This window comes from Macaca fascicularis, chromosome 6 (genome assembly GCF_037993035.2).
Source record: "Macaca fascicularis isolate 582-1 chromosome 6, T2T-MFA8v1.1".
NCBI lineage: Eukaryota > Metazoa > Chordata > Mammalia > Primates > Cercopithecidae > Macaca > Macaca fascicularis.
The window spans coordinates 11,492,162-11,504,696 of NC_088380.1; the positions used below are offsets into that span (position 1 = coordinate 11,492,162).

The 12,535-nt window shown below is 44.3% G+C and overlaps 1 protein-coding gene across 11 annotated transcripts in view; it reads right to left on the bottom strand.

Annotated features, from left to right (window-relative positions):
• Positions 1-12,535, bottom strand: part of CTNND2 (catenin delta 2) — a 931,128-nt gene that overhangs the window by 131,420 nt on the left and 787,173 nt on the right. For all 11 annotated transcript variants that reach the window (XM_065546099.2, XM_045394725.3, XM_045394719.3 and 8 more), the window contains one exon: positions 6,395-6,580. In XM_065546099.2, coding sequence (XP_065402171.1) covers positions 6,395-6,580 — 186 coding nt within the window. The remainder of the gene's footprint in view (positions 1-6,394; positions 6,581-12,535) is intronic.

The window sequence follows — 12,535 nt, forward strand, 5'->3', positions numbered from 1 at the left end:
TCAAGGTTGCTCCATATGACTGGGCCTGCCCGTCCCTTCCCCAAGTCACTGTGATAGAACCAACTGGGGCATCACTGATGCTCATCTAGAATTCTCTCTGCTCCTAATTTGCCATCCACATCTCGGGAAACCTGGGACATGGCTGTCCCTGTTACTACCTTCTAAAGGGGCTTTGTCCCTGACGTGCCAACCTCCTTCAGATAATCCTGTGGTCTTGGTTATTTATTTATATGTTCAGAAATATGTCCTGCAAAGGACAATCCAGTCCAATGGTCTCAAGCAGGGCAATCTTAACACCCAGGGGGACAAGCGGCAATATCTGGGGACATTTTTGGTTGTCGTGGCTGCGGCAGAAGGTGCTACTGTCATCCAGTGGGTCGAGTCCAGGGAGGCTGGAAAATACCCTGCAATGCACAGGCCAGCTCCCTGGAACACAGAGGCATGCTGCCCCACATGTGACCAGTGCCGAGGCCGAGAGCCCCCGGTCAAGTTGTAAAACAGTATTGATAGACACATGCACACGTATGTTTATTGCGGCACTACTCACAACAGCAAAGACTTAGAACCAACCCAAATGTCCATCAATGACAGACTGGATTAAGAAAAGGTGGCACATATACACCATGGAATACTATGCAGCCATAAAAAAGGATGAGTTTATGTCCTTTGTAGGGACGTGGATGAAGCTGGAAACCATCATTCTCAGCAAACTATCGCAAGAACAGAAAACCAAACACCGTATGTTTTCACTCATAGGTGGGAATTGAACAATGAGATCACTTGGACACAGGAAGGGGAACATCACACACTGGGGCCTGTCGTGGGGTGGGGGGAGGGGGGAGGGATAGCATTAGGAGATATACCTAATGTAAATGACGAGTTAATGGGTGCAGCACACCAACATGGCACATGTATACATATGTAACAAACCTGCACATTGTGCACATGTACCCTAGAACTTGAAGTATAATAATAATAAAAGAAAACTAAACAAGACACCTGAAACAGAGTTTTAAGTCTATAAACTCACTGAAACTAAAATGGCAGCACTTTTAGGTGATGGGCTATATTTTCTACTAGAAGTGAGAAAGAAGTAGAAGAATCGGGTTCATCCATGGATAATGGCAGAGGAGAGTTGCTGCACAGAAATGCACAGCCGTGATCTTTGCAGGCTCATGAGATATGTTGCTTCCAGGACATGAAATATCATGCCTTGAGTCAACAAGTTCCCAGCATATGGTGAGATGAAGGCCGAGGGAGACTGTACTCGAACCAGCCAAGAGGAACGGGCAGCAGCTGAAAGAAGCAGATGGTTAGAAAGGAAATGGTATTAAGCGGCAAAAGAAAGAGTATGGTTACTAATGAGAAAATGAAAACTGTCTGCAAAGAAAGAAAAACCACCCGTGATATTAGGAAATGGAAGCCTAGGAGCATCGAAATGTCGTGAGGAGCAGATCCGTGAAGTGATAATAAAAAATCAAGTCCATGAACAGAAACTGTCACTGACATTTAGAGTGATTAAGATAAATTATGGTTTGTGTATTGAAAGTCTTAAAAGCATGCATTTTGGTCTAGCTATTTCACTTCTAAGAATTCATTCTTAAGAAGTGATTAAGGGGGTAGGTGAGATTTAACTACACAGATGTTGATTACAGTTTACATTAGTACAAACTTGGAAGCAACCTGATTTTCTAGGAATAGGGGATTGGTTCGCCACATCGTGGTATTCCTCTACCATGGAATGCACAGTAGCTCTTCCGCATTCCAGTGTGAAGAACTGCTTACTGGCAAGGAAAAATGTCAGTCTGTGTCAAATGATAAGCTGTCATAAAGCGGTCAGCAAAGGGACACAGAGCAGACTTGTGCCTACATCTTCCTGCCCATCAGTGGTGTGCCAAGGTGGGCAGTGCGGGCTGTCACCCGGGGGCAGGTAGTAAGAGACTACAGTCTTTGCAGGGAATGTACAGGCAATGAAATGAATACAAGTTGGGTTTTTGTTCATTACCATGTGCAGACAATGCTACACGATTTCACTGGTAAGAGACCCCCTCCCCACAAGGATAGAGAGCCCCCGACTCCCTGCACACCCTGAATAGGCCACTACATGCCTTTTTTCTTTATTAAGAGTATGCCCAAGGTTCACCTAGGGTCATGGTTGTCACAAAAGACTACAATTCCCAGCCTCCCTCGCAGCTCTGGTGCCACTACGGAGTCAGTCGCGGCCACAGGGATGTAACAGTGATGTGTGCAGCTTCTGGGTGGGGCCCTAAAGGAAAGGGTACTCCTGTCTTCTTCCCCCCATTTCCACTCCTGAACTATGGATGTGAAGAGCCAGACTCTTGACCATGAGGAGGAAGGCAGCACCCTGAAGATGAGAGCCCATAAAATACAAGGAGCCAGACTTCTGAAGACTCAAGAGACTGGAGTTCTGTATCAGTGAAAATACACTTACTGACTATAAGACCTTATGAATTTTGCTGTCTGATATGGCCTCTAACAGAAAAACATCTGAAAGGATATATGCCGAGATGTAAGTTGTAATTGTGAATCTCTCTAGGAGGAGGCGTGCTGAAGGTGTGGGTATTATTTTCTTCTTGGAGCTTAGTGCTATTTTACTCACATATTATTTACATGTTAAGTGTGTACGTGTATACCTAGATATTTATCATTAATATCTATTTTGTCTGAAATGAGAAGAAACTGTTATTTAAAGTTCAAATCTCCATTGTGGTCATTTTAACTACTAATAAAATTCATGTTTGTGCTTTGGGACATGCATGCTGTTTGTTTAGCGATAGAGTCTCACTTTTGGGTCAAGAGCATCCAAATGACACAGCAGGCAACGTGTGAGGCTGTTGAAGAAGTGGTGGCCAATACCGATATCCTGAAAATCCAAGAAAACCTTGTAGGTGATAGCATTTCGTGATATCTCATAATACCTTCAGTGCAAATAATTTGTTTAGTCTGGCAGGATCAAAAGTCCTGCTTCTCCTGGGATACTGTGACACACATGCATACACCTTTGTTGCATATTAACTTAAGTTCTTAGATGATAATAGTAATTTAGATGGTGCATTCGTTTTGGTGGTGATTGCAGATTCAGAATACTGACTAACAATAAGATAAATGCAGCACTGTCATGAGAGACTGGGGAACAGCTCAAAACACAGGGAGGGAGGACTGCGGAAGACGTTTGGCTCACAGCGGCCCTTAGGGGCAAAGTCTCACCAGGAAAGAAACCGATGAGTCTGGGAAAAGTCACAGTTATGAGCATCCACCCACAATGAAACCCACAGCAAGAGCTAGGGGCCACCATAGGCCACAGTGTAACTGGGGCCAGGCATTGGGCTAGAAGTCACAGACTGAAATAAGACCCACACAGTCCTTTGCCCCAGAAAATTCGCTCTCTTTGGGGATCAGTTGCTATACTTAACCCATAATATGATAATAACTAGCAGAGAAGTTTAAATAAAATTATGGAGAAGTAGATTAGGGAGCAATTGTTTACTTGAAAGAAGATTTGGAAAGACGGAGGGGATGTTTCATCTGCTCTTGAATGATTATTCTCCAAGTAGTGAGTGGTGAAAGGGAGGAATGGGAGGGCCAGGCAGGGGAACAGCATGGACAGAAGCCTAGAGGCTGGTCTGTGGGATCCTCAGACAGGCCAGGAAAGTGTGAGGACAAGAGGCCTTGAAAGCTCTTCCAAGACATACCTTTCATCATGGGAAAAACAAGGGAGCACTGAAGTTTTACACAGAATCCCATTCCTATTGCTTTTATGCATAAAATAGCACCCTGTATATCACAGGTGAATCTTCCAGTCATCTATGCATTTGGCATCTACAACTTAAGAAAGACGTGAAAAAGAGCAAACATATTTCCTCTTAAATTGACTACAGCATACTCAGTTGTGAAACAAAGATTATCATGAAAGAAGACCTACCAGATAAAAAGAGTGGATCAGAATCCTGTTGGAATGGATAGGTTTGTCTCCTCACCCATGTGGATAGATACATATCTTTTTACCCATTTGAATTAAATAACTTTAAATTAATTTATAAGCTAAAAAGGGAGGTTTTGAATTCCAGCAGATCCTGCTTATTTAGTTTTTGTTTTTCTCAGTGGCCCTCTGCACACGGTCAATCTCACACCATGAGCATCTTGAAGAAGGTCTGACCTGGCCAGCAGCTGGTGGAGGACAATGTCCCGTCACCTCCAAATCACATCAAAACAGTACCCACCTCAGGACACCATCACAGGATCGCTGGCCATAGACCAAGGTGAAAAACTAAAAAATGCTTATTGCTACAAAAGGTACAAAATGTAAATGAATCCATTTTGTTTCCTCCTATTTCCCTGGACCCTAATCTTTGGATTCCCCCTACCAACCCTGCAGTGACAGGCTGCTGGCACAAAGCCCTGCTGAGGGCAGGGAGGGTCCTGCTGGGGGAGATGTACCTTCTTGGCAGATGACATGCAGACTGTTTCATGGGAGGTTTTGCCCAAAATGGACTAGAGGAACTAGCAATTCCTTAGAATTCAGCAACAGGCACAGAGCAGATTCAGAAGTGGATGAGTTGGCAAGGACCTCTTAGACCAGAATATGAAGCACAGAGTGTCAAATGCTTCTGCACACGGGAGCTCACAGTCTGGTACTTCTAGACTAGAATGGCCTAGAAGTCTGATACTTCTCATATGGTTCAAGAGGAACCATGTCTTGAACTAAGGGCATGCACGCAACATATTTTTGTATCATATATTTTATTGAATTATCCCTATGGGGATTTTTTAAAAAAACTTTCTGAGATTTTTCTTACAGGTAAATTTGACATGCAGAATATTATGGTGTCTTTTAAAGGTCAAGAATACCAATGCCAAAGTCAAGGGTCAACATAAATTTCTGGGCTAGAAAAAGCTCTAGAGGCCATCATTAAACCAATGATTATTTGTATCACTTTTATTCTTGTTATAATATTTGGCTACTCTGTCCTGGAATGTCTGTGTTGGAGACTAGATAACCTTTCATTTTCCAAAATCTCTTACGCCTTTCATTGAGGTATAAATTTCTCTGAAAAAAACCATACACTTTTATAAGCATACATGAACTTCGTGCCTTTACGAACATTAGTTTTTAAAGGCCATTTGCAAAGATTACAAATGTAATTTCCATTGTAGAAAATTTATAAATACAGAAGTACAAAAAGAATCGATCATTATCTTCTCCTGGATCTTACTCTGCTTTTTCAAGAAACACACACATTTTGTACATGCAGATAGCATTTTGTATTTGCATAAGAGACATATCATACAAAACTGGCCAGACTATATCTGTACCATCTATACCTATATTTATGTACATACCTGTTTCTATATTGCTTTTTTCCACTTTACTTGTATTGTATATTTTCTCTAATCTCTAAATACTCTTTAAAAACCTGACTTGATATGTAGTAGAGATTCCAGGGGACAAATGATATCCACCATCTTTACATCTGCAAATCTAGAACTCTCTGTAATCTCCTTGATGAGATAAATCAGTTTCCAGGCCCTGAAGTTAACCTCTGTTCCAGTGTTAGCAAAGGTGGGGATGCTTTGTCCTCCCATCGCTCCCTGTCCTGGTGGGGCCTGTGGTGAGGGGTTTGTTCTCTCAGGAGCAGCCCGGGACAGGGGCAGAGGCTGTTCTGATGCATGAGGGTTGTGAGTTGCTGCCTAGCGGTCTTCGTTTTGCTGCAGGGGAACCTACTACCAGTTGCAGCAGGTGAGGGCCATTCTGTTCTCAAGAGGCCTCCAGCTCCGGCTGAATACTGTTCTGAATTCATCTGAATCGTCCCCCATGGCCAAGCTTCTAATGCCATCCTGTGGAAGGGCTGTGAATTCTCTGTTACCCCCATTTCCAATGGGACATGACTGAAAATCCAAACGCTTCAAGACCAGCGATTACATACACGTTAGATCTTTGGTCTCCCTGTCTCTATCTCTGTTTCCCTTCTTTTACCACATCTCCTATTCCACCCATCCCCGTCACCTGGATGGCGCCAAACCCAGCTCCGACAATGCCCTAAGTAAATGTGTGAATTAACACAGCGCCTGCTCAGAGGTGGAATGTCAGAGCCTGCTAGGGCCTCGGGTGTCTTTTTTCATTTTTTAGGGCCTTGGGTGTCTTTTTTCGTTTTTTAGGTAATTTCCTATCTTGGCTGAACTGCGAGATGTGGGGGAAGTCATTTCATGTCCCACCGTCTCAGCTGTGAAATTCCCACAGGAAAGCTGTGCAGATGCATTAGTGATTTTACCTCCTGATGAAAATGCAGGGCTCATACTCTATATATTGAGGAAATATTAAAGTTGCAATTAGGGAAGGGGATAATTGCATGCAGCTGCAAGCAGCCCGCATCACCTGATCTTGGGATTTCTTTTTCTTCTTCTTCTTGCCCCAGCAACCAGAGCTCTCAGCGTCCTTGCCATTGGCCTCGCCACAGAGTAGCCCGTCCAGCTCGTCCGTGCCCATGTGCTGTCCCTGAGACGTTTCTGCCGCCAGCCGGTACGAGAGGTTCCTTAAAATGCACACACAGTTTTCAACGGTCTGCAGAACCCAAAAAGAAAAGGGGGAAACAGAGGAAGGCATGAATAAAACTAGCACTCAGCACTCCATCCTTCCACCTGGAAAGGCGTCTTTCTCCACGGACACATTTCTCTTTGGAAGTGTTTAGCTGACAGCTGCTGAAAGCTCCCCTGACAGCCACAGTGGAAAACAATCAGAGAAACTTGGAAAGGTCTTAGGACCTTTTCTCCCCCACAAAGAAATGACTTATCAGCAATAGTTACTTCTATAAACATCTGTTATTGTTGAGTGAAATTCACCTGTGAGAAGGGAAGAATATACAACCATGAGAGATCCCAAATATCATCCACTAACACACGGTGCCCCACCTCTGACTCCCCGGCTGGGGATTGGGGATCAGATAATGAGGAGTCAAAGACTTAGAACTTCGGTCAGCTCTGGTGGGGGACACATTTACTGCCCACCAGAGCATTTTCTGAGTGTCAAGGCCACAGGTGCCAACCAGGGTTATCCCAGGAAAGTGAGGGGCTGTGATCATCTGGGGGCATAAATATTTTTAGTCTACATTTTTTTGAGATGCCTGACACTCATGTTGTCTTAGCCAAAAGGTTAAACAGTGGTTAAGGCCACCTGTTGTGGAGCTGCACACCTGTAGAGCCCTAGGTGTCCGATTTAGATGTGGGACTTTGGACAATGCACTGGACATCTCTGGGACACGGTGTACCCCTCTGAAAAATGGTCATAACGGGACCCACATCTTAGGTTGCTTGTGCATTAGGTGAGCTAAAGTATGTGTGTGGTAGGCAGAATAATGGCCCTCCCACAAGGTCTACATCTTAATCTCTGGAACCTGCGAATATGTTAGGTCACGTGGTTGGGAGGAGGTGGGAGTTGTTAAGCTAATCAGCTGCTTGTCACATGGGGAGGTTATCTGGATTGTTTGGGTGGGCCTGTGTCATCACAAGGGGCCTGTACATTAAAGAGGAAAGCAGGAGAGTCACAGTGATGTGATGTGAGAACGATGTGGCTGGCCATGGCCGGATCTGAAGATGGTGGAAGGCGCCACAAGCCAAGGTATGTGGGCAGGGTCTAGATACTGGAATAGGGAAGGAAATAAATTCTCCCCAAGAGCCTCAAGAAGGAATGCAGACCTTAACACATTTTAAGTTTTTCCCAGTGAGACCCATTTCAGACCCCTGGTCTCTAGAGCTATAAGATCATAAACCTGCATTGGGTTCAGCCACCAAGTTTGTGGTCATTGGTTACAACAGCAGCAGGAAAGTAACACAGCACGCAAGTACTGGGAAGAAAGCAGGGGCACAGCAAATGCTCTTCAAAGGTTTGTATCATTAACAATGGCAGGAGACAGCACAGTGCAGAGGTCCAGAGCATGTGATCTAGGGCTGCCGGCTTGGCTTATGATCCTGTGCCCACCATTTCACAAGCTGTGGGGCCTTGGGCAAAGTGCTTAATCTTTCTGTGCTTCTATTTTCTTATTTGTAAATAGAGGGTCATATTAACAGTATCATGTACAGGCCGGGCGCAGTGGCTCACGCCTGTAATCCCAGCACTTTGGGAGGCTGAGGTGGGCGGATCACGAGGTCAGGAGATCGAGACCATCTGGCTCACAAGGTGAAACCCTGTCTCTGCTAAAAATACAAAAATTAGCCAGGTGTGGTGGCGGGTGCCGGTAGTCCCAGCTACTCGGGAGGCTGAGGCAAAAGAATGGTGTGAACCCAGGAGGCAGAGCTTGCAGTGAGCCGAGATTGTGCCACTGCACTCCGGCCTGGGTGACAGAGTGAGACTCCTTCTTGAGAAAAACAACAACAACAACAACAAAAACAGTATCATGTACAGGGCAACAGTGAGGGTTAATAAGTTCATAGATACAGCTTTTTGAATAGTGTCTGCTCAAAAGTATTTGCTAAAATACCAGCTGTAATAACTTGTGATTGCTGAGAAGAGGGGTGAGCAAACTGCCGCCCAGGGGTCCGATGCAGCCCACAGCTGGTTGTGCATGACAGGATGTTTTCCTGGAGGACACCCAGGCCCATTTGTTTATGAATGATCTGTAGCTGCTTTCATGGTACAATGCAGAATTACATGGCTGTGACTGAGACAGTATGGCCCACAACACCAAGAATATTTATTCTCTGACCTTTTGCAGAAAACATTTGCTGGTTAAGACAAAGCTGACCTTTTGACTCCAGGAACCATGGAAAGAGGGGAAAAATATCCAATTTTTAAAAGTGGCAAAATTATCACGGGAAAAAAATATAAACTGAGCCAAGTTTTATTTGAAGAATCTTACCAAGTTGGCTATCATTTTTTCAGGCACCTGCTACGTAACACCCAGCCGCGAAGGCACATAATACAATTCCATCGTACAGGTGAAGGCGAGGACAGCTAAAGCTGTGAGTACCTCCCACCAGACTGAGCTGCTTCTCTGCAGTCCTGGGGTGGGACTGGAATGGGCCGGGGCTGCTGGGATCGCAGTCCTGCACAGCTTCCCTCCACTGGCTGGAATCTGGTGAAAGGTAGCGGGTGTCCTGTACTTATTACCGAGGGCGTGAAAATCTACGAGGAAAACCAGTTTTCAGAAAACATCTCTGGAGCCTCTGTCATTCCAGACCTTTCTTGTCAGCTTTTCAAGGTGTCATGGGCTGCTAATCCCACAGGCTCTGAGTCAACCTGATTTTCTATTCCAAGCATCCTCTCAGCATCAAAACGTGGACTGGCATGAAAGCAGGTAAACTCAGGGCAATGCATGAAAGAGAGAAACGACTCTCATTGAAAGGAAAATGTTATGGCATAAGTCAGAATGATTTTTAAATCAGCTCAAACTGATTTTTCTTACATCAAAGACTTGGGAGAATAAACTTCTTTCTCATCCCACTGTTCGTCTTCCCCGGAGGCATCGCTGTTCCTCTGTTTAACAAATGACTACTGGGGAATAAATCTGCAGTTGTGAAAAATGCTTTATAATCGAGCTGCAGCTGGGGAGATGATTTGGGAAGAAGCTAGGAGGAGAGAAAGTAGGGATGGGGGTGGGTGGGGAGGGAGGAATGGGGGAAGGAAGGTCACAGGGACCACATTTATCTTTCATTTAAGCCTCCTGGAGTTTTGCAGTCTGGGTTGGTTTGGGAGTTACTTAATCCAAGAGCTTTTCTCTAAGGAGATGAGAAGAAAGAGAAGACAAAAGACTTGGGAGCCTAGCAGGAGGGTGGCAGCCAGTAGCTTTGCTTGGGACATCCATTGCTGTCAGCAGCGCTTTCAGCAGTTGTTTTTGGTTACCAGGGTCATTTTGGTTCCTTATTTTCTCTTGGAAAGGGTTAATTTGGAAGTTGTAGAGTGCTCTACCATATGTCATCCTGTCAACACACTGGACCAGTTATAGGACCAGAGCCACAAGCTTGTAGGGAATCCAGGCTCTTTTATGTTTTAACTTCTCAGGCCTTAAAAAGATGTACTCATTCGGCCCCCTCACCCTCAAGTTGTTATTGTGAAAGCTCAAAAGCGGCCAAGCAGAGGGCTCAGTGGAAAATGATGGTACCATAATAATACGTTAAAACTCAACAGCACAATCCAGCCAAAGAATCGCCTACTGAGTAGCTGATCACATCTGATCCTTTCGACAGCCTTGGCATTCAGCTATGAGTATGCTCCTTGTCACAGACTTGAGGTCACTTGGCTATGGTGCTCCAGCCAGTGGGAGGTGGAGATGGCACAGTCCACTGGCACTGTCTTGATGCCAGCTCAGGGCTCTTCTTACTCTACCAGGTATATCTGGGTTTTCTGACTCCGGCCCTGAATACTCCCAATTATTTCAACTTCCTCTTTGGGGGAAAATGTGGACATTAGAAAAGATGACGTACAAGGTCTCCCAGTGTTTTACGAATCTGGTCATCTGACAGAAAGAAGATGTTTGTGCCATGTTGGTTCTTGAACCACGGCTTCTGAAGGATGCCTTAACCTTTGGTGCTGGTGACCGCACTTAACCGAAGCATGAGGCTGTTGACTCTTATTTTCAGCTGCACGGTCCAGCTAGTATCAAAGCTCTTTTCGTAGCCATCACAGTAAAAGGTATAGTCTCCCAGTGACTCACTCTTTCACCACTCTGAATATGACGATGCTGAGCATTGCCGCTTCAGTGATTTACTTTCAGGAGCCCCTTGAAAATGCACGTGTCTGTTATGCTAACAAGCATTTCTAAATATTCAAGACATCTTGACTGGACATTTGTTTAGGAATTTAATTTTCCTGTCGATGATACTAAATGGTCTAAATTGGTCATGTAAGGGCTCTGTGAAAGGGGAATGCTTACTCTTTGTTACATTATGTTCATCTCTGAAACTAAAAACACACAGTCAGGGAATGGATGTGAACCCAGCTGAGCAGAAGTTAAAAGATGAGAAGCGGTGCTCATGATGGGGGTGAACTAGTACTCAAAGGGCTGACGTCCCAGAGGCACCTTGCATTCAGATCTTCGGGGAGTACGGCTCAGGCATCAGTGATTTTCTAAATTTCTTGGTAACTCTAATGTGTAGTCAGGGCTGGGAAGTGCTTTGCTAACTTATAGACACAACCAATTAATGACTACATGGATAGAAACAGGTTTATCTGCTCTTTATCTAACTTTGTAACTAAATTACATTATACCAGATTCCCAATTAGAGAGTCATATTAAAGCTCTATCTACCATGGCAGGTTCTTAATCTAAGATGTACATCAAATTACCTGATGAACTTTTAAAGGTACAAAAATTTGTGACCAGAGTTAGACAGTTGGGTTCAGAGGACTGCAATAGGGTCTGGGCAGATGTATTTACATGAACACTTCAAGGGCAATTCTAATAAAGAATCAGAATGAGAACCATAGGATTAAGGCCACGGTTCATAACCAGGGCCAATTTTGCTCCCTGCAGGACATGTGGCAATGTCTGGAGACATTGTTGTTTGTTACTGGGGTAGGGATGGGGGCTGCTACTGGTATCCAGTGGGCAGAAGCCCGGGAGGCTGCTACGCACCCTGCAATGCACAAGATAGTCCCATGACAAAGAATAATTCACCCCAAAATGTCAATAAGGGTGGCTCTTGAGAAATCCTTATTAAGAAATCACATTTATTACCTGCATTACTTTATGACTATTGGTAAAGTTTGTGTTTATAACAGCATATTATGAAATTACAAACTTATATGAATGAATCAAACTTATTGAAGACTAAATAAAATAGCTCAAACACTGGAGAAGCCCATCCAATTCTATTCTGGCTTGTGAACTATAACACTGAATAGACTTCAGTGACTTACTTTGTTGGGAAGCCACATTTATTTAGCACTGTGACATTTATTTAGACCTTGCAGGCCTTTTAAAATGGCCAATATAATCAACAGTTGTTAAAAAGTAAGTTTACAAGAATATGGTATTATTCAAATCCCAAGGTTGGGCGCGGTGGCTCACGCCTGTAATCCCAGCACTTAGGGAGGCTGAGGTGGGTGGATCACTTGAGGTCAGGCGTTTGAGACCAGCCTGGCCAATGTGGTAAAACCCCATCTCTACTAAAAATAAAAAAAATAGCCAGGCGTGGTGGCGCATGCCTGTAATCTTAGCTACTCAGGAGGCTGAGGCAGGAGAATCACTTGATCCCAGGAGGTGGAGGTTGCAGTGAGCCTTGATTGCACCACTGCGCTCCTGGGTGACAGAGCTTGGGTGACAGAGCGAGACTGTTGCAAAAAATAAAAAAAAAAAAAAAGCAGGCAGTTTTAACATCTTGTCTTTTCTTTTGAAAGTGGATTACATTAAATAAAAACTAGAAGCTTGTGGTATTCAAGTTTACACACTCATCTGGAATACCTGTGGTTTGAGTAACTTAGAACAATCTGCATATTTACTCATGGCTAATCAGAAGTCAGGTATCTAGTTCCATGCTAGAATTAGAAGCCCAGTCTAAAAAGTGTTGGATTCTTATAAGGAAA